A 27,478-nucleotide genomic window follows, 5' to 3' on the forward strand; every position below is an offset into this window, starting at 1 on the left:
TTCAAAATTTGGATCAAACAATGGCCATAAGATGTTTTTTAAAGTTATTGCATCATATTACTATACAACGGTTGCATGAAATCATTGTTTGAAATAAAATAAATTTTGGATCTACCGCGCATTTTAAGCCTCCATACGCATAGTTTGTTTTGCGTCCATGATTTTGTAGCTTAAAGCTAATTGCAATTTTGATGATCCCCATAGGATTAAAGTGAATAATGATTCTCATGACCTTGGGGCATCCTTTTGGCATGTTTGGGAGAATTTTTTCAATGTTAAATTTTGTGAACCATTTAACAATCACGAGATGAGTTTTTCGAAAGAAAATAGATTGAATTATGCGTTTTGTAGCACTTGGATCTCACTCTAAAAGAATTGGACCATCGGTGTTCAATATTGAGATCTTATATTTCAAAAACGAACTGATGTTGTCGCTTCGGTCAGATTCGAGTCGGCTTTGGCCGAAGTAAAAAAATATCTATATAAAAATATTTTTTTGAATTTTTTATTTTAAAAATTTTCTATTTTTTTTATATTATAAATATCTAATTTATTTATATTAAATAAAAAAAATGTCGAAACATCAAATTGCTTTTTTTTTTTTTTTTTCACCAAACCCAAAAAGACTCGAAAGCACGACATGCGACATTGGATTCCTACAAGAACATAAAATCTTTTGGTAAAAAGTGTCGAAAATCTTTTGCTTGTGAGAGAAATTGTATAGTTTGCTCCAGCGGGAGTAAGCTAGTAAGCTACACGACTTTATTTCCAATTTTATCTATCAATCCTTTATTGGCGCCAACTTTAAATGATTGGCTCATATCTAATTTCAGTGCTCTGAACTCCAAAATGGAGCGCCTTGCCTCTTCCCTATTCCTAAACCCTAACCCTAAGCCTAATTTTTACCAATTTCACTTTCCAGGTTTCAATTTAAAGATTTCTGGTAAATCATATCTCTCTATCATGAAATCTTGGGTTTCTATTAAACCCTTCTTTTGTGCCAGTAATTCTAGGGTTTCCATTACTCCTCCTCCGTTAGACTTCGATTACCGGGCGGAGACCTTCACTGATACTATAGACACTGTGTCAGAGAGGTACCCTGAGCTACTAGACTTAGTTGAGAGTGGTAATTTGGTGTTAGTTAAGAAAATGGAAAGGGGAAATGGAGAACCAGAGATGATTTGGGTGATTGCAACTTCTCATGTTTCGGTGGAATCAGTGATGGGTGTTTCTCGTCTGGTTAAAGCTGTGAAGCCAGAGAATGTGGTGGTTGAGCTTTGTAGAAGCAGGTAAGAATTGGGTTCTGCTTCTCCGATGAATTTTTAGCAAGTAATATAGAGTCATTGAAACCTTATTTTTTTCTCAATTTTTACTGGTAATTTTATTACTGAATGTCGTGTTTAAAAATTTGATTGTTTTTGATATTGAATATTATTTATAGATATTTACTGGGGGTACTTATTGATGAATTTTTAATGCAGTAGATATGTCAAAATTTATTGCAAAAGGTTAATGTAGGTGTTGAAAGTTTTCGGGACCTCTGATACCAATTGTAGACACAACCGAAAATTATGCTCACATACACAATTTTTAGCGAGAGAAAAAATAAATGTTTATTCTAGCAAAGTATACACAAACACCTCTCTACAATTTCTTTCTTTCCCTCTCTACAACTCACACCCTCGCCACTCTCAAATCCCTTTTCTACATAGGACTTCACTTATTTTCACTGTGCCAGCCGCTCGCTCTCTCTTCTCTTCTTCTTTCTCTCTCACTCCTTTGCATTGTGCCTCCCACTCTTCTTTTATCTTCTTCTTTCTCTTCTCTATCATCCCAACATTACATTACTTATCTCACACTCTCTCTCTACTCCTCCCTCCCAACCTTGTTCTCGTACTTTTCTCTCTGTCTATCATCTACAGCTTTTCTTTCCCTATAACTTCACACACTCTATCGTCCCTTTTTTTATAGTGGGATGCACTGGTCCATTTTCAAACCTCTCCACACTTTTGTCAACTTTCAAGAGCCACCAAAAGCCACGAGTGAGTCTACCAATGTTTGACTTTACAATTCTCCCCATCAACATGGGATTGCCTTTGCAATTGGGCTCTATATTTTTTTTTATCTTGGAGTCTTTGACTCACTTTTGTATTGTAAAGGTAAGCCAATGTTGAAGGGGAGAATTGTAAAGTCAACATTGGTAGGCTCAAGGTTTGAAAATAGAGATGCATTGGCACTCCGCTATAAAAAGGGTTGTGATAGAGTATGTGAAATTGTGGGGAAGAAAATATGTATACGAGAGAGAGAGAGAGAAAGAGGTGTGTGAGCGGATGTGAGAGTAAGGAGTATAGAGAGAGTGCGTTGCGTGAGTAGTGTGGTGTTGGGATGATAGAGAGAGAAGAAGAAAAGAGGGAGTGAGAGGCATAGTGAAAAGAACTGAGAGAGAAAGAAGAAGAGAGAAGGAGTGGGTGGCATAGTAAAATGGGTGAAGCGACATGTAGTAAAGTGATTTGAAAGTAGTGTGTGAGTTGTAGAGAGAGGGTGTGAACTGTAGAGAGAGAAATTGTAGAGATTTGTTTGTGTACTTTGCTAAAATAAAGTTTTGTTTTCTCTCTAAAAAAAAAATTGTCAGTTGTGCGCATAAATTTTCCATTGTGTGTCTACAATTGGTATTAGAGCTTCCAAAAATTTTCAACAGTTGACATTAGAGCTCTCGAAAATTTCTACAAGTGGTATCAAAGCTCTAGAAATTCTACAATTGGTATCAGAGTGGGTTTTGTCAGGGGCCATCTTAAGTGAGCAGTGAGATATTGTAAAGCTGATCAGTCAGGGGCTGAGTTTTTTGGTGTTGGGATCGACGTGCGATCACACCAATCGTGATGGCGGACATCGCAAATGCAACTAGAAGGCTCGCGAAATTCACAACTACAACGAATGGCGTTTGTGCGTAGAATCATACCTGCAAAGACAAAACCTCTGGGAGGTATTAGCGCCGTGGGACAATACCTTTGCAAGGACAAGACCTCTTGGAGGTAGAAACATGACCTTGTAGGTATGATTCCACGCACGAACGCCATTCGTTTTGACGGCGGCACCAGAGAATGTCAAGGCATTGTGATGATGGCGCATCAATGCCTTAAAGGTCATGATCATGCTAAAGACAATAGTTCAAAAGGAACTATTGGACCACATCAGAGAAGCCACCACTCTGAAGAAGCTTGGGATGTGTTGGCTGTATTGTTTGCCAAGACAACAAATGCTCGGTTGCAATTCCATGAAAACGAGCTCAGATCAGTATCTTAAGGTACGATATCCATTGGCCAATATTTTTCAAAAGTAAAATATCTCTGCCACGAGATTTCCAAACCCGGATCTCCGAAACCAAAATGAGACTTATCATTACGAGAGGCTTGAGACCTTAGTACAATAGGTTTAAAGTGGATCACATTCTCTTATGAAATAGTAAAAGTTTTAGATATTCATCAAATATTTCCAGAATAATCACTTCACAAAGGAGAAAAGTTTTGCTCATTAAGTGAGCTTTAATCTGTTATTGAAGGAACTTTGGGGATATTTAATTTATCATGAAAATCACCATAGTCTAAATATCTATGTTGGTAAAGGAGAAAAAGCAAGGGGATGAATTTCAAAATTCATCCCCATCAACCATTTCCCTGCAAAATTTCATTAAACCTCCCTCCATAAATAAGATTTCCTACAAAAAAATAGCAGTTCATGTCAAAATAGGAATTCTGTAGCTCCATTCAAGTTAAATTAGGAATTCCTGCCCAGAATAAAATATGAATTCCAGCCAAAATAAGAATTCCATAGCTCTATTCAAATTAAAAGTTGAAATAGGAATTCTCATGGGATTAAGAATTCCCATCAAAACAACTAGATTCCTATCTCAACAACACAGGGAAGTATGTCAAAAAAGATGAAAATTAGTTAGAAGAAGTTATGAAATTAAATATGACAAATTAAATGATAGTTATGTAGAAATTAAACAGATACAGAGATAATCATATTAGCTTAAAAACTAAACAGCGAAGTAAAAAATAATATATTATATTTCACAGCCAAATTTATTTTAAAAATTAATATATTATTTCATTTAGATTAAATAATTTTGTTTAAATAATTGGGATTGGACTTGGATGTTGATGATAATGAATTATTAAAGTTCCTTATTTAATTTTTCAGTTGGGCTATCATGCATAGCATGTGCCATTTATATTTTGAAGAGGTAATGGCGGGAATGGAACCTGGGATGTTATGTGGAGGCATCTTACCCCCTAACTACCAAGGCCTCCACCCCATCCCCCATTAGCTTATTTGATACTAGGTGTTTATAGTTATATGTTAAAGCAATGCATCACTATTTCTAACTTCACTTCTTTGAATGTGCTCATTCATACTTTAAACATCAAACATGATTTGCACATGGGCTTTATGATTAAAAAAGTTATCGAACATGTGTCATGAACTACTTGAAGTTATCCCAAAAGGACATGGTTGGAAGTAGTACGAAAAGATATGGGGACTTGTGGCCTCACTGAGGGTATGACCCTTGATAGAGCAGAATGGCAGACCAGGATTCGTATAGTCGACCCCAAATAGTTGCAAAAGGCTTTCATTATGATGATGATTTAACCAATAGAGTAATATGCGATTGAATTTTTAGTAGTTGTTGTGGTTGTATATTTGTTCACATAAGTAATCCTTTTTTGGCTATTTGATGTTGTTTCCACTGCCTAGAAGTCTCAACTTTGTTGTGAATCTTTGTTACCTAGTGCATTTCATCAGATTATTCATAAAGCATCCAACCTAAATTCTTGCAGAATCTACTTTCAGAGCAGGGATAATGTACGCTCCCATGGAATCTGGTGAAGTGAAGGCTAGTCCCAAGATGAACGCAAATGTGTTTTCTTTGAGTGGGTCAAGCTTTTTTGCTGCAGTGAATCGTAGTTTAAATTTGGGTATGTCCTGTGGTTTTAAGCATTTGTCAGAAATTCACACTAAAGCTTGGTCAAGTTTTTTGGGTAACTAAAGCTTGGTCAAGTTAAGCAAAACTAAAACCTGTTTTCTTTAACTCTCCTTGATTGGATTAGAATAAGTATAATTTGTAAAAGTTGCATTATAAATATTCATAAAATATTAGAAGATAAATTGGCAGTCATTATTTTCAAGAATATTACTGGAGGTGACTGCAGGTCAACAGTGTCCCCATTTATTCGGTGTCCAAGTGAGATACCTTAGTTGGAGATGCTATGTTTCCAAATTGAGGGATGTGCTTTGGAACCTTATATTCACCAGCATAAGTCATTTACCTAAACAAAGGGAAATAATTTATAGACAATACCTCTTCAGGCAACAATCTGTTCTGATCAGGGATTAAGCAATGAAAACCATATAATTCTCTTTATTGATGGAAATGAGACATCCCCCATATTACTTTATCAAACTAGTGCTTTTAAAATTGCTCGTGCTCAGAACCAGGGTCTTGGCCTGCTGGAGTTACTTGGATGACTTTGAGTAGACTGACCTGAGTCCATCCGAGCCACCCAAAGGGCCAAAAAAACCTCCTAAAAAAATGCAAAAATCCTGCAACATTGGTAAAAATCAGGAAATAACAATTGGTAAACAACAGCAAAAGTATTTAAAAGATGAGAAAGAACTTCTCAAAGAATAAAACAAATAGAAATCTGATAAAAATCGTTTCTCATGAATAAGATAGATAAAAAATTCATTGAAAATCATAAAACCACAAAAATATATATGAAACTTATTATAAGTCAATCATAGTTGACCCCAAATTATTGGGATAAGACTCGGATGATGATGAATTATGAGTCAATCATGAATGATTTGGTCAAGGTTTAAATCATAAAAAGCCAAGTACAATTAGTATTATATCAGATATATGTGGTTTAAATCATCAAAAAAATCAAGTACAACTAGTAATAAATCACGTATATGTACCACTGAGTTTAGGGGTGTTGTGGGTTTGGCACCTTGTCGAGCTTGATTAATTTGGATGAGTCTGAGTTAGACTCGCCAACTTGTAAAACGCTCTCAAACTTTTGAAGCTTGGATTCTGAGTACATCACTCTGCAATGGCAGGGGGTCAGTCTACTCTTGCATTTCGATTGCTTCTGGCAGCTTTCTCCACAAAAATCTCCTCTGATATTGGCAGGCCTTTGGGTAATGAGGTAGTATAATCGGAGCGCTTTTTTTTTTATTGTTTTAAACATTTTTTTTTTAAATCATCAACAAAAGATATAATATGCTCTCTAGGCTCTGAAACCAGTTTATACATAGTTTTCATTAGCCGTAATAGTGTCTTTCCATGTTCTCTCTCTTTTTTACAAAGGTAGCTGTTCATGCTATGCAGTTTCGTGCTGCTCGCAAGGCATCTGAAGAGGTGGGGGCTCAAATAGTTTTGGGGGATCGACCGATAGAAATAACTGTATTTTTCTGTGCTCAAGTGATCTTATGTCATGATTTGTCATTTCATGTGGTCATTCAATAAATCTTTGGTAATTTTTTCAGGATTCATCCATCTAATTTACAAGATGGACACCTACATATGTACTCTTGATGCGATTGATCATTTTATCTTTAATGATGTTATTCCTCAGACTATTCTTCTATTTCAGCTTGGAAGGGCATGGGGTGCTCTTAACTGGAGGGAGAAACTCAGGTTAGTTGGCGTGCTTCTTCGGGGAATAAATGCTCCTTCATTGGGTATGTCAGAGAACACCATTGAGGTCAATCCCTTCCCAAATCTTTGTTCATTGTTATTTCTTAGCCGGTTACTTTGTTGAGAGTTAGAACATTTATTGTTTAATTTAAGATGTGTATAACTCCTTTGGTGTGTTCTATTTGTACTTTATTTCTAGGGAAGTTTATCAAAATACACAGAAGAGATTAACTATTTCGAATTACCCAAAAAAAAAGATAAACTATTTGACATTTTATCCATATCTTCTAATTTAAATTTTGAGATAGCCATCAAAATACGCATTACCATCAGTTGGAATAGTAGAAAAAGTATACACTGTTAAATTGTTTAAAAGTTAGGTATATTTTAATAAATTTCCCTTGTTTCTATTCGTAAAAGCACTCTTGAACCCAGTGGTTTAAAAAGCAGATCGGTGACTCCGATCGGCCACCTCAAAAGCCCATCCGGATCGGTGAATCGGCGATTCGGATTGGGAATTGGTCGAATCAGTCGGATAAAGCCTTAAAACAAATCTGAAAAAATTATTAAAATTCATTATAAATGTTGTTTTTTAGGAATTCAATAAGAAATGGGGGTACTCCATTAAGAATTTTCATTTCTTTGCATGAATATGCAAATATTGATATGTTATTTCCCTGCATAAACTACTATTTACCATTTAATTTACATCACACAAAAGGATAAACATAGAATTATCATGTATTAAGTATATCATCATACATGGACTACAATACAGCATACAATGCATAATATACGATCTAAGAATAAAATGACAGACGACGTCGTTCTTTATCTTGATCACGCTGGTGCCATTGATTGAATTCGTGTGATAATTCATTGACTCGTTCTAAAAATGAATCATCCAAATTAGTGGGCACCTGACTATACCCAAATCCCTGAGTGTTAGAGTTTTGTTGTGGTCCTAATCCAAAATCCCCGAAGCTTGTCCATCATTCATGCTCACCTACACTATCGTGCTCATCCCTACCCTCATGTTGTTGGGACTCGATATGTGAATAATTTGGCTGAGATTGGGTGGTCTCAGAATCATCATCTCTGTCATTTTCCCTTAAACCCCATTCTCACTCTCCCTCATAAGATGCAATATCACCGACATCTCTGACGAATTGTGGATATGTTGGCGGGCTGTTTCTTTTTTCATGCTGCTCATCACCTTCTTCAAGATCTTCCTCACCGATAGCTTCAAGGAGCGCTCTCTTGTGCAACACTGGCTCCTTTTCTTCTACTACCCATTGTTCTGCTGTGCATGTGACAAATATTGTGTTTAAGTCTATCGGCCCATAGTCTTCAAGCTTCCTTTTTATTAGTCGCTCTCGAAGGTTTAAATTGTAATGAACGTAGACTAGTTTATGAAGCTTCTCCAAAGCGAGTCGATTCCTCCTAGTAGTGTGCAACCACTGGAACGTACTTCAGTTTCGCTCACAGTCAGTAGCAGAATATGTCTAGGGGAGCACCTTGATTGCTATCCTTTTTAGGTGAGGTACATCACTATCATATATCTCCCACCATTCAGCTGGATTAAAATGCAAAAAGCATTGTAAGGGTAAGAACGATTCATAAGATTAAATATATGAATGAACAAAATATTAGTTAGGGGATAACCTGGATCCATCTTAGTTCGAGAATTCCTGACAAGTCTAGTTCCGAAGGATCCTATAGCATCCCTATACATAGCAAGCTAAAACAAAATATTGCGTTTTAGTGCATTATTCCTCACAAATATAACAACTCAATCAAGTTCTTATCCAAATATTAAATAATACCTATTGTATTGCTGCTACCTGGTTTCGATGGCTTCTCTCCAACCTGGCAATAATGTATCTGACCCTTTCCATAATCTTGTGGAGATGTTCAGGTTTCAAATAGAAAATTTTTGGGTTGAAGTAGTAACCTAAAAAATATATAGATAGAGAAATGTCATTTAAAATTTCATAAAAAAATAATTTAGAATAAAACATTCTAATGATATAAATATATATTTACCTGCATAATGAATTAGACGTCTAAATTTTGTGTTCCACCCTTTTTTTGATAATCGCGATTACTTTACTAGCAAAACTACACTTCTCCTTAATTGCTGATTTGACCATCTCGATACGTTCGTAAAGAATGCCTGTGGTAGCTTTCTTATCAGCATCTACCATTCTTAACGCCGTGACCAAAGGAGCAGTAGCCTCTACGACACTGGAACATCGAGACCAGAACCTCTTATTTGAGATTATGCCGTCCATTTTTAGCCCGATACTAGATTTCGAGAGGCGGTCATTTAACCACTCTTCACTGGTAAACAATCTCTTTAATGCACCTTCAGATTCCCGAATAGAGTCCACAGCCAAGTAATCTGTCTCAAAGCAGGCCTGATTATCTTTTTTTTCTTAGACTGTTTTCTGAACAAAAATAAAATTTTAGAGTGGTTATATATAAATCTTGACACCAACCTCGCTTCTTGTAGAGTCTCCTTGACAATTTTGATCTCATCGATCTCCTCTAACATAAGATCGATGCTGTGTGCAGCATGCGGGGTCCATACTAGATGCTTCCTCGTATCTATCAACTTGCTCCCCGCAGAATCACATGCACGTGCATTGTTTGTAATAAACTGGACTATATGCTTATCTCCCACCTCTTTCACTATCTGATCATATAGTTGTACCAAGAAGTTTACATCATTCTTTATCCCTGATACGTCTTTGTTAGACAAAAAAGCTGTACTTTTTGGGGAATAGACCAAGAAGTTAAAAAACTCATTTTTGCTAACTTTATTCAACCAACCATCACTGATAAGAGTAATGCCTGTTCTTGGCCAACTCTGTTTATATTCTTCAACCACTTTTTAACTTCCTCCACCTCTTCATCCAATATTGGCCCATTGAGCTCATATGCTGTCGGGGGTTTTATCTGGGGCCTGGCTCTCTAGATTGCGTTGGCCATAGGTAGAAAATATGGGCTATTGGCTGCATCAAAGGGGATCCCTTTATCGTAGAACCATTTACCAACATATCTGCTCAACATGTTCCTCTTACCTTTCACCATGTCTTTGAGGGTCATCTGTTGTGATTTAGGCTTTGAGAGATATACGACTACGACATACAATACTGACTCTCTTTGATAAGCTAGAAACAATTTCTTCAACTTTTGATTCCTCTTGATACATATTGCCACCAACCCCTCCATTCATATTTGAGCTGGGCCCGCCATGCATGTCTGAGCTAGGCCCACCATGCATGCCCATGTCATAACCACCAGACATTCTAAACCCGCGTTCCCTCTGATATGTTTCCTGTAACTCATTCTTGTGGCTTTCTCCAAGTCATTCATATATTGCTCTTCTGGATCATTCCCGCTTGATGGCGTATATAAACTAGTTATCTCTTCATCCATCCTCCACTTTGCAATTTTTTTACCTTTGGTAGTCTTGAGAAATGACGCCATCTGCTTTCTTACATTACTAGGGACACTATTGCACGCAGAAACATCTCCTTTAACCCCTGCCAAGTGTTACTTGAACTTATGTACCCCACTACTTATCACTCTTTGTGGCAATAATTACAAATAATTTTGTCTTTTTTGTTGGGATCGAGTCTGACCTCATGTTGCCATGCAGGGTCTTCCGCAGATCTTGCCATGGTTCAACTGTTTTAATAGGTAAAGGGTTAACAATTAACCTGACAGTTCAACATAAAAAATAATCACCATGTGTAGTGATAATATGTAGGGGTAGTTTGTGAAGTTATATTTGTTGTTAATGCAAAATACTTCTATTGACAAAAATATTTTAGTTCCTACAGGGAAAATAATTTATTTATGCAACATTATAGATAAAAATAGCCTATATCAGCAACTACATATAGAACAAAAAATTTACATTGATATAATATCAATAAAAAATATATTTAAAATGGTATAGTAATTCACAATGCAAGTACATATGGACTTGTCACAAATCTTCGTTTCGACAAACATGAATTAGTTTCTACTGAGAAAAAAAAAATTTTTATGCAACATTATAGATAAAAAAAAGTCTGTATAAGTCACACTTAGAATCAAGAAAAAAATTACAATAATATAATCACCCATAATGCTACTTCACGTATATTTGACACAAAAAACATTTGCAATGATATAGTCATTCACAATGCCATAAGTAAAATTTACAATGATATAGTGGGCATAGTCCCAGCTCAATTGAATTGATCACAAATAGTCGTACATCTCAATTACAAATATGTAAGATAATATAATAAAAAATGCAAACTCCAAACATGGCTACAACTCAATTATCAAGAATATATATACAATTTATGTATTAACATACATTTTTTGTATTAAAAATTTAATAATAAAATTGAAAAATACAAGATAATATAATTATCATACATGCCACGATTTTTTACAATGATATTCACTTTAATTCCTCATGATAATACAATTTAACATGTATTTTTTGCATTAAAAATTTAAAAAATTAAAAATACTTTTTTAATTCAAAACTGCATTAAAAATATAATACAGTTTAACAACATGTATTTGTTAATGTATTTTTTTGCATTAACAACAAATTAAAAAATACAGTTTTGCATTAAAAATATAATACATGTATTTTTTTTGCATAAATAATCTATCAACATGCAATTTTTTGCACTAAAAATTTAACAATACAAATTAAAAATAATGTTTAATTACTCATGATAATCAAACGTGGTCACGATTTTCACAATTTTTAAAAAATCACAATTTTTCAAAAAAATTGATCATGAATTAAAAAAAAAAAAAAATCCAGTTCTTCATAGACCGACTTAACATCAGTCATTCCAACTCAAAAATCCGCCTCAAATCGAATAAATTACATCAAATTGAATACATGTTTTGATAAACAACACTACAAGGAATCAAAGCCCTATAATATTAACACATTATTATAAAAAAATTAAATAAAATCGTTTGAATTGAGGGAAAAAAAAAAGGCAGTTCTTCACAGACATCAGTTATTCAATCTAAAAAATCAAGCTCAAATTGAATAAATCAGATCAAATTGAATACATGTGATGATAAACAACACTATAAGAAATCAAAACCTTATAAATTTAACACATTATTTGTAAAATATTGAGTAAAATTGATAGAATGGCGGAAAAAAAAAAAAAAAAAAAAACGCAGTCCATTTTTTCTCACAGACATCAGTCTTTTTTTCTCAACAATCAAGCTCAAATTGAATCAATGAAATAAAATTGTATACATGTGATGATAAACAACACTATAAGGAATCAAAACACTATAAATTTAACACATTATTTGTAAAATATTGAGTAAATTTGATAAAATGGTGGAAAAAAAAAAAAAACGTAGTTCTTACCTGTTTTTCGTGCACCCGTGGCTTCAAATTCAAATTTGATATGTAATCGTGCAAAATACTCACAAATTATGAACAAAAACTTCTGAACAACACTCTTACGATCAATAACCCTCAGATTTTACAAAAAATGATGCCCTCTTTTGCTTGAAATGAGAGATGGCGGAACTCTAAAACTCACGCTTCGTTCTTCACAGATCCAAATTTTTGTAATCAAAATCGGTGATTTTTAACTAATTTTATATACTAATTAAAAATTTAATAATAAAATTGAAAAATGCAAGATAATATAATTATCATACATGCCACGATATTTTTACAATGATATTCACTTTAATTCCTCATGATAATACAGTTTAACAACATGTACTTTTTGAATTAAAAATTTTAAAAATTAAAAATACATTTTTAATGCAAAACTGCATTAAAAATATAATACAGTTTAACAACATGTATTTGTTAATGTCTTTTTTTGCATTAACAACAAATTAAAAAATATAGGTTTGCATTAAAAATATAATAACATGTATTTTTTTGCATAAATAATCTATCAACATGCAATATTTTCAACTAAAAATTTGACAATAAAAATTCAAAATATTGTTTAATTCCTCATGATAATAAAAAACTGGTCACAATTTTTCGAAAAATCAAGATTTTTCATAAAAATTGATCATGAATTAAAAAAAAAAAAAACGCAGTTCTTCACAGACCCACCTAACAGCAGTCATTCCAACTCAAACATCCGCCTCAAATCGAATAAATTACATCAAATTGAATACATGTTTTGATAAACAACACTATAAGGAATCAAAGCCCTATAATATTAACACATTATTATCAAAATATTAAATAAAATCGATTGAATTGAGGGAAAAAAAAAATGCAGTTCTTCACAGACATTAGTCATTCAATCTCAAAAATCAAGCTCAAATTGAATAAATCAGACCAAATTGAGTATATGTGATGATAAACAACACTATAAGGAATCAAAACCCTATAAATTTAACACATTATTTGCAAAATAATGAATAAAATTGATAGAATGGAGGAAAAAAAAAAAAAAACCGCAATCCATTTTTTCTTCACAGATAGCAGTCTTTTTTTCTTAAAAATCAAGCTCAAATTGAATAAATAAAATCAAATTGAATACATGTGATGATAAACAACACTATAACGAATCAAAACCCTATAAATTTAACACATTATTTGTAAAATATTGAGTGAATTGATAGAATGGCTGAAAAAAAAAAAAAAAACGCAGTCCATTTTTTCTTCACAGACATCAGTCTTTTTTTCTCAAAAATCAAACTCAAATTGAATAAATAAAATCAAATTGAATACATGTGATGATAAACAACACTATAATGAATCAAAAGCCTATAAATTTAACATATTATTTGTAAAATATTTAGTGAATTTGATCGAATGGTGAAAAAAAAAAAAAAACGCAGTTCTTACTTGTTTTCGTGCACCCGTGGCTTCAAATTCAAATTTGATATATATTCGTCTAAAATACTCACAAATTATGAACAAAAACTTCTGAACAACACTCTTATAATCATTAACCCACAAATTTTACAAAAAATGATGCCCTCTTTTGCTTGAAATCAAAGAAATGGCGGAACCCTAAAACTTTTTTAGGGTTCTTCACAGATCCAAATTTTTTTGATCAAAATCGGTGATTTTTACTACCTTTTATTGACTGAAATGACTGAAATATTAAAAATAAAGCCTGCAAGATTCGATTATAAAGCTGAAAAAGATGAAAAATGATAAGAAAATGACAAAAAACCATGAAAATCATGAAGAACACTGTGCAGCCCGTGTTCTAGTACGAGTCACTATTGAGACTTGGCGATTCACTATTGGGAATAGCCCGGTTCTCTGAAGACACGGGCGATTACCGGTATTGTAGTGGAACCGGTATGGGGTCTGCCGATTCCCGACTTGAACCGGGATAGTCTGGTTTGACTCGCCGAGTTTTCAAACCCTGGGCTGCACAATGTTCTTCATGATTTTTATGGTTTTTTGTCATTTTCTTATCATTTTTCATCTTTTTCAGCTTTATAATCGAATCTTGCAAGCTTTATTTTAAAGTTTTCAGTCATTTCAGTCAATAAAAGGTAGTAAAACTCACCAATTTTGATCAAAAAAATTTGGATATGTGAAGAACCCTAAAAAAATTTTAGGGTTCTGCCATTTCTTTGATTTCAAGCAAAAGAGGGCATCATTTTTTGTAAAATTTGAGGGTTATTGATCATAAGAGTGTTGTTCAGAAGTTTTTGTTCATAATTTGTGAGTATTTTAGACGAATATATATCAAATTTGAATTTGAAGCCACGGGTGCACGAAAATAAGTAAGAACTGCGTTTTTTTTTTTTTTTTTCCGCCATTCGATCAAATTCACTCAATATTTTGCAAATAATATGTTAAATTTATAGGCTTTTGATTCGTTATAGTGTTGTTTATCATCACATGTATTCAATTTGTTTTTATTTATTCAATTTGAGTTTGATTTTTGAGAAAAAAAGACTGATGTCTGTGAAGAAAAAATGGACTGCGTTTTTTTTTTTCTTTTCCGCCATTCTATCAATTTCACTCAATATTTTGCAAATAATGTGTTAAATTTATAGGGTTTTGATTTGTTATAGTGTTGTTTATCATCACATGTATTCAATTTGATTTTATTTATTCAATTTGAGCTTGATTTTTAAGAAAAAAAGACTGCTATCTGTGAAGAAAAAATGGATTGCGGTTTTTTTTTTTTTTTCCTCCATTCTATCAATTTTATTCATTATTTTGCAAATAATGTGTTAAATTTATAGGGTTTTGATTCCTTATAGTGTTGTTTATCATCACATATACTCAATTTGGTCTGATTTATTCAATTTGAGCTTGATTTTTGAGATTGAATGACTAATGTCTGTGAAGAACTGCATTTTTTTTTTTCCCTCAATTCAATCGATTTTATTTAATATTTTGATAATAATGTGTTAATATTATAGGGCTTTGATTCCTTATAGTGTTGTTTATCAAAACATGTATTCAATTTGATGTAATTTATTCGATTTGAGGCGGATGTTTGAGTTGGAATGACTGGTGTTAGGTGGGTCTGTGAAGAATTGCGTTTTTTTTTTTTTTAATTAATGATCAATTTTTATGAAAAATCTTGATTTTTCGAAAAATTGTGATCAGTTTTTTATTATCATGAGGAATTAAACAATATTTTGAATTTTTATTGTCAAATTTTTAGTTGAAAAAATTGCATGTTGATAGATTATTTATGCAAAAAAATACATGTTATTATATTTTTAATGCAAACCTATATTTTTTAATTTGTTGTTAATGCAAAAAAAGACATTAACAAATACATGTTGTTAAACTGTATTATATTTTTAATGCAGTTTTGCATTAAAAATGTATTTTTAATTTTTAAAATTTTTAATGCAAAAAGTACATGTTGTTAAACTGTATTATCATGAGGAATTAAAGTGAATATCATTGTAAAAATATCGTGGCATGTATGATAATTATATTATCTTGCATTTTTCAATTTTATTATTAAATTTTAATGCAAAAAATGTATGTTCTTGATAATTGAGTTGTAGCCATGTTTGGAGCTTGTATTTTTTTATTATATTATCTTCCATATTTGTAATTAAGATGTACGACTATTTATGATCATTTCAATTGAGTTGGGATTGTGCTCACTATATCATTGTAAATTTTATTTGTGACATTGTGAATAACTGTATCATTGTAAATGTCTTTTGTGTCAAATATACGTCTAGTGGCATTATGGATGAGTATATTATTGTAATTTTTTTCTTGATTCTAAGTGTGACTGATACAGACTTTTTTTTGTCTATAATGTTGCATAAATATTTTTTTTTTCTCAGTAGAAACTAATTCATGTTTGTCGAAATGAAGATTTGTGATAAGTCCATATGTATTGGCATTGTGAATTACGATACCATTGCAAATATATTTTTTATTGATACTATATCAATGTAAATTTTTTGTTCTATATGTAGTGGCTGATATAGGCTATTTTTATCTCTAATGTTGCATAAATATATTATTTTTCCCAGTAGTAACTAAAATATTTGCATTAACAACAAATATAACTTCATGAATTACCCCTACATATTATCACTACACATGGTGATTAATTTTCATGTTGAATTGTCAGGTTAATTTTTAATCTTTTACATATTAAAACAGTTGAACCATGACAAGATCTGCTGAAGACCCTGCATGGCAACATGAGGTCGGACTTGATCCCAACAAAAAAGACAAAATTATTTGTAATTACTGTCAAAGAGTGATAAGTAGTGGGGTACATAGGTCCAAGCAACGCTTGGCAGGGGTTAAGGGAGATGTTTCTGCGTGCAATAATGTCCCTAATAATGTAAGAAAGCAGATGACGGCATTTCTCAAAGCTACCAAAGGTAAAAAAATTGCAAAGCAGATGATGGATGAGGAGATAGCTAGTTTATATACGCCATCAAGTGGGAATGATCCAGAAGAGCAATATAATAATGACTTGGAGATGGCCACAAGAATGAGTTTACAGGAAACATACCAGAAAGAACGCGGGTTTAGAATGCCTGGTGGTTATGACATGGGCATGCATGGTGGGCCTAGCTCAGACATGCATGGCGGGCCCAGCTCGAGCATGTATGGCGGGCTCAACTCAAATATATATGGAGGGGTTGGTGGCAATATGTATCAAGAAGAATCAGATGTTGAAGAAATTGTTTCTAGCTTATCTAGTAGTGCCAGTATTGCAGGTTATGGTCGTATAGACCCATTTCTCTCAAAGTTTAAGTCAGAGCAGATGACCTTCAAAGGCATGGTGAAAGGTACGAGAAACAGTTAGGCAGATATGTTGGTAAATGGTTCTACGATTAAGGGATCCCCTTTGATGCAGTCAATAGCCCATATTTTCCACTTATGGTCCACACAATCCAGAGAGCCGGGCTCGGGGTAAAACCCCCGACGACATATGAGCTCAGTGGGCCAATATTGGATGAAGAGGTGGAGGAGGTTAGAAAGTGGATTGAAGAATATAAACAGTTGGCCAAGAGCAGACATTACTCTCATGAGTGATGGTTGGTTGAATAAAGTTAGCAAAAAGGAGTTTTTAAACTTCGTGGCCTATTTCCCAAAAAGTACAGCTTTTTTGTCTAGCAAAGACGTATCAGGGATGAAGAAGGATGCAAACTTCTTTGTACGACTATATGATCAGATAGTGGAGGAGGTGGGAGATAAGCATGTAGTCCAGTTTATTACGGACATTGCGCGTGCATGTGTTTCTGCGGGCAGCAAGTTGATGGATAAGAGGAAGCATCTAGTATGGACCCTGTGTGCTGCACACAACATCGATCTTATGTTAGAGGAGATCGATGAGATCAAAATTGTCAAGGAGACTCTACAGGAAACGAGGTTGGTGTCAAGATTTATATATAACCAGTCTGAAAGAGAACCGTCTAAGACAAAAGAGATAATCAGGCTTGCCATAACCTGCTTTGCGACAGATTACTTGGCTGTGGAATCCATTCAGGAATCTGAAGGTGCATTAAAGAGATTGTATACCAGTGAAGAGTGGTTAAATGACCGCCTCTCGAAGTCCAGTACCGGGCTAAAAGTTGACGGCATAGTCTCAAATAGGAGGTTCTGGTCTCGATGTTCCAGTATTGTAGAGGCCACTGCCCCTTTGGTCACGGTGTTAAGGATGGTGGATGCTGACAAGAAAGCTACCATGGGCATCCTTTATGTAGGTATCAAGAGGGCCAAATCAGTTATTGAGGAGAAGTGTAGTTTTGCTAGTAAAGTGATCGAGATTATAGAAAGAAGATGGAACAGTAAATTTGGACGTCCAATTCATTATGCAGGTAAATATATATTTATATCATTAGAATGTTTTATTCTAAATTATTTTTTTATGAAATTTTAAATGACATTTCTCTATCTATATATTTTATAGGTTACTACTTCAACCCAAAATTTTTCTATTTGAAACTTGAACATCCCCACAAGATTATGGAAGGGGTCAGATACATTATTGCTAGATTGGAGAGAAGCCATCGAAACCAGGTAGCAGCAATACAAGAGGTATTATTTAATATTAGGGTAAGAACTTGATTGAGTTGTTATATTTGTGAGGAATAATGTACTAAAACACAATAATTTGTTTTAGCTTGCTATGTATAGAGATGCTATAGGATCCTTCGGAACTAGACTTGCCAGGAATTTTCGAACTAAGATGGATCCAGGTTATCCCTTAACTAATATTTTGTTCATTCATATATTTAATCTTATGAATCGTTCTTGCACTTACAATGCTTTTTGCATTTTAATTCAGCTGAATGGTGGGAGATATATGGTAGTGATGCACCTCACTTAAAGAGGATAGCAATTAAGGTGGTCCTCCAAACATATTCTGCTACTTGCTGTGAGCGAAATTGGAGTACGTTCCAGTGGTTGCACACTACTAAGAGGAATCGACTCGCTTTGGAGAAGCTGCATAAACTAGTCTATTTTCATTACAACTTAAACCTTCGAGAGCAACTAATAAGAAGGAAGCTTGAAGACTATGGGCTGATAGATTTGGACACAATATTTGTCACAGGCACAACAAAACAATGGGTAGTAGAAGAAGAGGAGCCAGTGTTGCACAAGAGAGCGTTCCTTGGTGAGGAAGATCTTGAAGAAGGTGATGAACAGCATAAAAGAGGAAGCAGCCCGCCAACATATCCACAATTCGTCGGAGATGTCGGTGATATTACACCTAATGAGGGAGAGTGGGAAGGGGGTCTAAGGGAAAATGAGAGAGATGATGATTCTGTGGCCACCCAATCCCAGCCAAATTATTCACATATCGAGTCCCAATAACATGAGGATAGGGATGAACACGATAGTGTAGGTGAGCATGAAGGATGGACAAACTTCGGGGATTTTGGATTAGGACCACAACAAAACTCTAACACTCAGAGATTTGGGTATAGTCAGGTACCCACTAATTTGGATGATTCGTTTTTAGAACAAGTCAATGAATTGTCACGCGAATTCAATCCATGGCACTGTGACCAAGATGAAGAACGACGTCGTCTGTCATTTTATTTTTAGATTGTATGTTACGAATTTTATGCTTTATTGTAGTCCATAAATGACGATATACTTAATCCATGATAATTCTATGTTTATCCTTTTGTGTGATGTAAATTAAATGGTAAATAGTAGTTAATGCAGGGAAAGAACATATCAATATTCGCATATTCATGCAAAGAAATGAAAATTCTTAATGGAGTACCCTCATTTCTTATTGAATTACTAAAAAACAATATTTATAATGAATTTTAATAAATTTTTCTGATTTTTTTTAAGGTTTAATCCTACTGATTCAGTTGATTCTCGATCCGGATCACCGATCCGGATGGATTTTTGAGATGCCCGATCCGGGTCACCGATCCGCGTTTTAAACCACTGGTGCAGCCCGTGTTCTTGGGCGAGTCACTGTTGAGAACCAGCCCGACACGTCGATTCACTGTTGGGAATCGCCCGGTTCTCTCTAGACACGGGCGATTCCCGGTATAGCAGTGGAACCGACACTGGTGTGCCGGTTTTTGAGTCGAACCGGGCGAGTTCTGTTCGACTCGTAGAGTTTTCAAACCCTGCTTGAACCTATTTTATAATTTTTGAGACGTGCCTGTTGAGAGAGTGTGGGAGGGAGGTGGGAGGGTCAATGTTTAGTGTAAGTGAAATAATGGTTCAATTTTTTTCACAAAGAACCCCAAACCATAATTGCATGGTATTTCAATGATTAACCTTAACTAGCCTATAGTTTTCTGAAGCTAATCTTCAACTTGTTGGAAGAGGGTATGAAATTAGAACTCCATAAGATTGCTGCATAATATTCCCTTATATAGCCCTTGTCTTCATCCCATAAACTTGCCTATGTATAGAGCAGAGATCCGCAGACAGATCATTTGCCCTGCTTAATGGCATGGGGTGTTCAATGAAAGCAATAAATATCAGGAAATCAGTGAAATGGCTCTCTTTTTTTATTCATTGGTTGTTTTCTGAGTTCCACATTGGTTCATTATCCAATTCTGCTGCAGGCTTCAGATTCAGATGGTAATATATCTCAAATTTACAAGGACCTCAGTGTTTTATATCCTTCCCTTCTCCAACCTCTTATCCATGAGCGAGATGTGGTTGGTAGTTCTGCACTTTCTGGAGTTTCCGCAAAATTTCTACAATGAATTAATTGCCTCAAGTTTTTCATAACGGGAAATAATACCATACGCATCCTGTATGTGGCAATGCCATTCACTGGAGAGGCATCCACCACCTGTCTCAAAATAGATGGTGGAGATGAACCATAATGCTGGATGAAGGCCTTGTTGGAAGTCGTGTTCATCTCCACCCTTCACTGTTGAGAATGGACCAATTCCTTTTGCAAAGGGCTAAGGCTTATTTGTTAATTTACCTCATAGTAGCTATTTTACCATCAGAAAAATGTAGAATACTTATCACTTTTGTTATTTCAATTGCGCAATTCACTTTGGTTCATTGCTTTCAGTATCTTGCATGGTCATTGAAGAGGAGCAAAGCAGTGAAGAACACTAAGAGTGTGGTTGGGGTTATAGGGAAGAGCCACATGAAGGGTGTGATTTATGCTTTAGTGAGTGATCAGGGGAGCCTTCGGTTTCGAGATCTCGTGGGGAAGCGGCCATCCAATCCAAATGGTTGGGTTAATTCCCTTTTGAAGAGCTTGGCTAGAGATACAGTCCTGGGCTTCATTGGTTGGGCACTGTATGAACGATTGAAAAGTGGACTGTAAATTATTCCTTCATGGGAAATATGTTATAATCCAATGGACTACGGTATGTTCAAGTCCAAAATATTGGGACCAGCCAGTCTGATGCATGAACACCAGGGTAGTTCTTAGTCTTGTCTCAGAGTAGTTCCTACTCTTTGTGATTCTCGATTCTTGCTTATTTCTATAGTCCATTGGATTTTAGTACACTTTCTCTACATTCATTTGTTGATAAGAAATGAATTCAATATGTCATTCTTAATCATGGATTTTCATCAACAAATGACCATAAAATTACTTTTTCCTTTTTTTGATCTTTTTATTTCTTTTGGAGGAATGAACAGCAATGAAACTAGCTATCTCTGTTCTATGCTGGAAGTCTCAAAAATAGATTTGAGAACCTGCATATAATTTGAGCGCCTAGAGTTTTTTACAACACCCTAAAGCGTAATGGGAAATATAGCCTGTATATGGTATAGGGGTTTGCCTTGGAATGAATGGTTTTATCAACTGCTGAATAAGGTTCATTCGGAGCTTCCCTTAAGTAAGTCTGGTATTTAGAACAGAGCTGCAGTCCACTCTTGACAATGAATGGTGGAGATTAACGATATTTCTAATGAAATCTATTTACCTAGATCTGGTTAATTTTTAACTGCCGTCATTGAGAATGGATGGTGGATGCTCGGTAGTGGACCACAGAGGCATAATTTACCATACCCACGGTCTATTTGTGTCACATATATCTGAATCCTAACTCATATATTGAAAGGAGAGTTTATGTAAGGTTGCAACCTTTAAATGTAGAGTTAAAGGTGCACCTGAAAAATCCATCATAAAAAGTTGTTTAGATGTTGGAAAACCCTCGAATTGATTATCTTTACATTGAGATGTATGAATATAAAAAGAAAAGGATATTTTGAGTCCGCCAAATAATATCTTGCAACACATTATTTAAGCCGTCCATTTTCAAGTTTTTCATGTGTTTATAGATCTACTTGATTAGAATCATCTTTAGAGTTTAAAATTTTATATTGGAGATAAAAATAGATTCTCAAGCTATTCTAAAATTTTTTAATGTCGAAATTATATTTATGATAAAATTTAGAGGTGCCCTTTAAATGGATTGTATAAGGTTGCAACCTTATGCAAGCTACACCCCTAAAAGAACGCAAAGAAAATATTGTGTTTTGTGAGTAAACTTTAGTCATGGTTATGTTAGGCTACTCCTACAAGTGTAAGAGTATATATTTAATGTACTCAACTTTTTTTTACACTTTGATACTCTTGATATACATGGGGACACCTGTCAATTTATTTTAAACATACATCTATAATTAAAGTATTTAAATAAGGGTGCGGTTGCTCTAAACGATAAAAGTAAAACACACCTTCAAATAGTATCGACGAATGTGGTTTCAATACTTGAAATCTTTGTGATAGCCTTAGAATATATTTTCATCTTTAATTATAAAATTTAAAACTTCAAAAATAGTTTAGATCGAGCAGATTTATGAAAACTTGAAATTCTTGAAAATTGATGGTTCAAAAATGCGTTACAAGATGCACTATTTTCAAAACTTGAGATCCATTTTTTTCTCATGTCCATGCATCTTGATGTCAAGAAGATCAATTTGAAGATGTTTGGACATCAAAACAACATCTTCTAATGAAATTTTTGAGGTGGGCTTTAATTTGATTGAGCCTCGGCTCTATAGAATTTTTTTCCTCTATTTATTTAACATATTTATGAAAATATTTAAATATATAGGGTTGGGTCCAAGGATTCTAGTCTCATATGATCCGGGTCCCTTATAAACAAGTTGGGTCTAGAAACTCTGGATTTGGTTGGATCTAGGTTTCGGTCCAGGTCCCATGATGTATTTCTGGGTTCAGGTTTGCGTTTGGTTGGACCCGAACTCAAGTTGACCAGTTGCCACCCCTGATTAGGAATGTCATGTTGACTGAGTTTGAAGTTTGGTGCAAACTTTAGGTAGGATAAGGAAAAAGTTTATATAAGGTTGAGGCCCAAACGATCCAACTAAGCCACACCTCAAGATAAATCGATCATCTTGACCTCAAGATATATGGACAACATATGGTGTTTGGGACCTTTAATTGTTTAGGGCCTCAACCTTATGCTAACCACACCCGCAAAAAACTGATTCATCTCATAATCCTAATACACATCGGACAACATATGGTGTTTGTGACCTTTGCAACAATGAGACCTTTTTTAGCTTGGTTAATAAAATAAAGGGAAAATTATAAAATATACTCTAAAATGGACTTTCTACGCAACTTACCCTCACTCCAATTTTTTTTCATACTTTGTCCCCTAAAGAACATTTCCTCGCAAAACCCCCCCAACCCAAAAGTAACATAAAGTAAGATTAAAATACCCTCGTTTCTTTTCACACGGCCTTCTCTCTCCTGTTTCTTTTCACACGGCCTTCGGCTCTGGCAATGGAGGACTGCGCTCTAGCAGTCACAATGTGCGCTCTGGTAGTGCTTTGTCTAACCCGCATTGCTCCGGCATACTGAGAACTATGCTCCGACATTGATACTGCACCCTCCGGCAATATGAAAATGCGCTCCGGCACTGAAAATACACACTCCGGCAATGTAGCACCGCGCTGCGGCAGTGCTTTTTGACATTCTACTCCGGCAAAAGTATACTGCGCTCCGGCAATGTAGCCCCGCGCTCCGGCAGTGCTTCTTGACATTCCACACCGGCAGTAGTATACTGCGCTCTGGTAATGTAGCACCGCGCTCCGACAGTGCTTCTTAACATTCCACTCTGGCAGTAGTATACTGTGCTCCGACACTATATTTGGGATCGCGAATTGATTTGGTTTGTATGAGAAGGGCATTTCCATCCAAAAATTAAGAACTTTTTACCTTGGGGGGGTTTTTGCGAGGAAGAGTTGTTTGGGGGAAAACGTGTGAGAAAAATTGGGGTGGGGTAAGTTGTATAGATAGTTCATTTTAAGTTGTATTTTGTAATTTTCCCTAGAATAAACGCAACCACCTGATTTTGCATCCAATAGTTAAAATTAATTGTGACCACCTTGTAGTACATAGCCTTATTGTGTACCTTTTTTTAAAAAATACTGCCTCATAATGGTTTTGGCCAATCTTTGAGTTAGCTTTTCTCACGAGTATGCACCAATGAGATATCGAGAGATAACGCCCAAGCTAAATAAAATTTTGAAAGTCTATTAAAAGGGATTGTATGCTATATAATAAGCTTTGCTACGAGGTCAAATGCATATATAGTTGTCAAATGTGAAATTTGACAGATTAAGTTATATTATACACTAGGGGATTATCGCAAAAAAAAAAAACTTATCAAAATGCCTATGAGAAATGAACTATTTCCTATTATATACATTTTTTCACTAGATATTCTTTAAAGTTAAGGAAGGGGATTTAATCTAGGGAAAATATTTTCATATCCCCTATTTTAAATTTTATATCTCAATAGATCCAATGTTTCAAAATATATCTTGGTTCAAAAAAATTTTAAGTTTTATATCTTTTAACTCTAAGCTAACTTTATCCCCTTTAAATCTATTTTTTTGCCCCAAATAAATATAAGAAAGACATATTCTTTCTCTACACCATCCTTTCTCTCTCTTCATGTAATTTTCCCTTAAATCTCTTTATACCTATTTTTCCACTCTCTCCTCCTGTGTCTCTCACTCTCTTTCCCTGTTAGAGAGAGAAATTTGGGAGGAATATATCACATAAAGAAATGAAGGGTTTAGAACGAGCATGTCTCTTTTATATTTATTGGGGCTAAAAAAATAATTAAAATTGGGTAAAGTTAGTCCGGGGATTAGGAGATATATTTTGATCAATTGAGATATGAAAACAAAAAATAGAGAGTACGAAGATATTTCCCCTAGTTGTTGCCAACATGGTTTGACACCTTAACACAAAGCAATAAATTTTTTTTGCACAAGGTAAATTTATCAAAATATATATGGCATGAACTATTTAACATTATACGCATATAGTTTGATTTGATTTCAAAATACCAAACATACATGACTATCTGTTGGAATATTTACAAATGCGTAAAACGTTAAATGGTGTATCTCTAGTAGGAAGTTTGATAAATTTGTTTGTAAAAATTCAGAAAGTTTGATAAATTTGTTTATAAATATTCAGGAACTAGTTCACTCACCCCTATGATCCATTTCAAAGAGTTATCTTGCAGCTAAAAGGAAAAAGGCTCCAAATCAATTACCCTCAAAATTGAATGTGAATTTTGCATTTGAAGGACCATTCCACGATGAGAAATCTTCCATGATTTCAATCTATTGGTTCCCAAGATTGCTAGCCCATTTGTACAATTTAGCCTCGAGAGATCTCCCAGCACAGTTCTCTTCTCCACTTTTTGTTGCATGGAATTACCCGTGTCTCTAAGTAAATGACATTCTATTTAACATATTTAGGGGTTAGATCCGTGAGACATTTTAGAAAATGTTTGGTTAAATTTGGTCACTATTTTTATTTTGTTTTATTATTATTATTATAGGAAGTGATCCCTCCGCTTATCCCAACAAAGCCACTGAACTTAGTCGCCATTCTTCTCTGTTCTGCAACTTTGGATGGGCAACAACAATGGCGGCCCTTCTGCAATCTCCACCGTCAGTTTCATCTAGATGGACGGCTATTTTTTCTCCTTGCAGAGTGAGGAGGTGCGAGAAGCTCTGCACAGTGAATGCAAGGAGGGAAGATGACTACCATGCCACTCTCAAAGCTCTTCAGTCGAGGGGACGCACCCCGAGAAAATCTCTAGGGCAGGTAAATTGGAAATTCAACTTATAATTTGTCTTTTTTAAAATATCTTTCATTGGTTTACTCTGAATTAGTTATGTAGATTAGAACTGACATTTTGGTTCATTTGGATGATATGTCTATTGGGTTTGGGTATTCTTGTGGAATTCAAGTTAAATTTTTGTGTGTGTGTGTGTGTGTGTGTTTTTTTTTTTTTTTTTAATATTTTTCATTGATAATTGGTTTTAATTATGTAGATTAAAACCCACATCTTGGTTCCTTTGTGATGATGTGTCTATTGGGTATTTTTTGTGGAGTTCAGCTTATGTTTTATGCTATCTTAAATATTTCTCATTGATTAATTTTTTGTTCGTTGTGTAGATTAAAACCCACATTTGGGATCCTTGGTAATGATGTATATTGGGTATTCCTGTGTATTTCAATTCAGTTTTCTCTAAATTTGGGGCCATCTTTATTTTCTGTGATTTTTCCCTGGACATTTTTTTTTCTTTTTGGGTTTTCTTATTTTAATTCTTTTGAATTTACTGGATCGCTTAATAATAAAAAATAATCCTGAAAATAAATGCTCCCTCTGGTGATAAGGTGGCACATAAGCATCTAATTTGCTTATTAGTGGGTTTAAGAAATATATTTTGCATAGTACAGTTTGGGTAGGAAAATAATTGCCTTTTTGTTTCATTTTTTGATTGCTTATGCCCTTTCTTTTCTTTTCTTTCCATGTTGCTGTTCAAGGTTTAATTACTTGGAAGCATCTCGTGCTGCAAATGTTGCACTAATTGAAATCATGGAAATATTTAGTTTCACTTAATGCATTCAGTAGTTGGATGGGTTTTATGTTTTTTCCCTATAAAATTTTGAAAGCACTTTTGGGTCATCGCAGCATTACATGTTGAATCATTCCATAAATGAGCAACTTGTAAAAGCAGCTGAAGTTAAGGAGGGGGATGTAGTATTGGAGATTGGGCCTGGTACAGGATCACTAACGAATGCTTTGGTAAATTCAGGTGCCATGGTTGTTGCAATTGAGAAGGTTTGTTTTTTCCCGTATATGTTCCTCATGAATTGATAGAGATTTCTATCCATTAGGAAGACTAAAAAATAAGAATATATTACTTGTATTAGAGCTGTACAAAATAAGAAAGTTATTTTGGTTTCTAGTATTTGAGGCCTTTACTTGAGCTTTTCAACGGTAAAACTTGTATGATTCTATTAACATTTATGTATTGCATACAGGATCCACATATGGCTATGCATATTGGTGATCGATTTGGAGACACAGGTAAAGTCAAGGTACTTTATAGTTTATACTCCATCTCCTGTCTCTTTCTTGATGATGAGTTGTTTTTATGCTTAGGTGGTTTCTCAATTATGTTGTAGAGTTCTGTTTGTCAAAATTGGCTTGCATATTGGAACCATGCAAATGTACTTATTTTTGCATCTCAAAAAATGTTTTGTTTGTTCTGTGAACTCTCCATATCGTGGAGCTGAAGGATATAATTGTTAGAGTGTATGCCAACTTTTAATGCATTGACCTTGTAAAAAATCAAGGGCCTTGTTTTTGCCACATGGATTAAGGGGAGATATAATCATTCTTGGTCTACAACATAAGACAAGAAGAGTCACCACATGCTATCATATAATTAAGGATGTTCTGCCTTATAACCATGGTATATTTGTACACCTTTTTATGTATGTATCCATATATGTGTGCTACCTCAAAAGAAGTCTC

At 34.5% G+C, this 27,478-nt stretch overlaps 2 protein-coding genes across 13 annotated transcripts in view; both read left to right on the forward strand.

Annotated features, from left to right (window-relative positions):
* The first annotated feature begins 834 nt into the window (after window positions 1-834).
* PFC1 (Ribosomal RNA adenine dimethylase family protein) overlaps window positions 835-27,478 on the forward strand; it is a 35,173-nt gene continuing 8,529 nt past the window's right edge. Inside the window, exons 1-7 of one of the 12 annotated variants that reach the window (XR_016041581.1) lie at window positions 835-1,289; window positions 4,855-4,979; window positions 6,124-6,212; window positions 6,395-6,539; window positions 6,660-6,770; window positions 20,243-20,338; window positions 20,707-21,226. Coding sequence is in view for 10 of the 12 variants with exons in the window: in XM_011630112.3 (XP_011628414.1) it covers window positions 850-1,289; window positions 4,855-4,979; window positions 6,124-6,212; window positions 6,395-6,469; window positions 6,660-6,770; window positions 20,243-20,338; window positions 20,707-20,967 (1,197 nt within the window). In the remaining 2 variants the exon portion in view is untranslated. Of the gene's footprint in view, window positions 1,290-3,011; window positions 3,305-4,841; window positions 4,980-6,123; window positions 6,213-6,394; window positions 6,540-6,659; window positions 6,771-20,242; window positions 20,339-20,706; window positions 21,227-25,486; window positions 25,756-26,629; window positions 26,780-26,982; window positions 27,040-27,478 lie in introns of those variants that run through there. The other 11 variants (XR_016041580.1, XM_020675754.2, XM_011630112.3 and 8 more) reach the window with 11 other exon arrangements.
* On the forward strand, window positions 16,312-19,327 carry LOC148780672 (uncharacterized). The gene is made up of 4 exons (XM_088848279.1): window positions 16,312-18,016; window positions 18,109-18,236; window positions 18,322-18,397; window positions 18,487-19,327. The coding sequence occupies exons 1-4, from the start codon at window positions 17,128-17,130 to the stop codon at window positions 19,014-19,016; spliced, it is 1,623 nt and encodes a 540-aa protein (XP_088704405.1). The 5' UTR covers window positions 16,312-17,127; the 3' UTR covers window positions 19,017-19,327.

This window comes from Amborella trichopoda, chromosome 9 (assembly GCF_054954075.1).
Source record: "Amborella trichopoda isolate Santa Cruz 75 chromosome 9, AtrichopodaSantaCruz75HAP2 v2.0, whole genome shotgun sequence".
Lineage (NCBI taxonomy): Eukaryota > Viridiplantae > Streptophyta > Magnoliopsida > Amborellales > Amborellaceae > Amborella > Amborella trichopoda.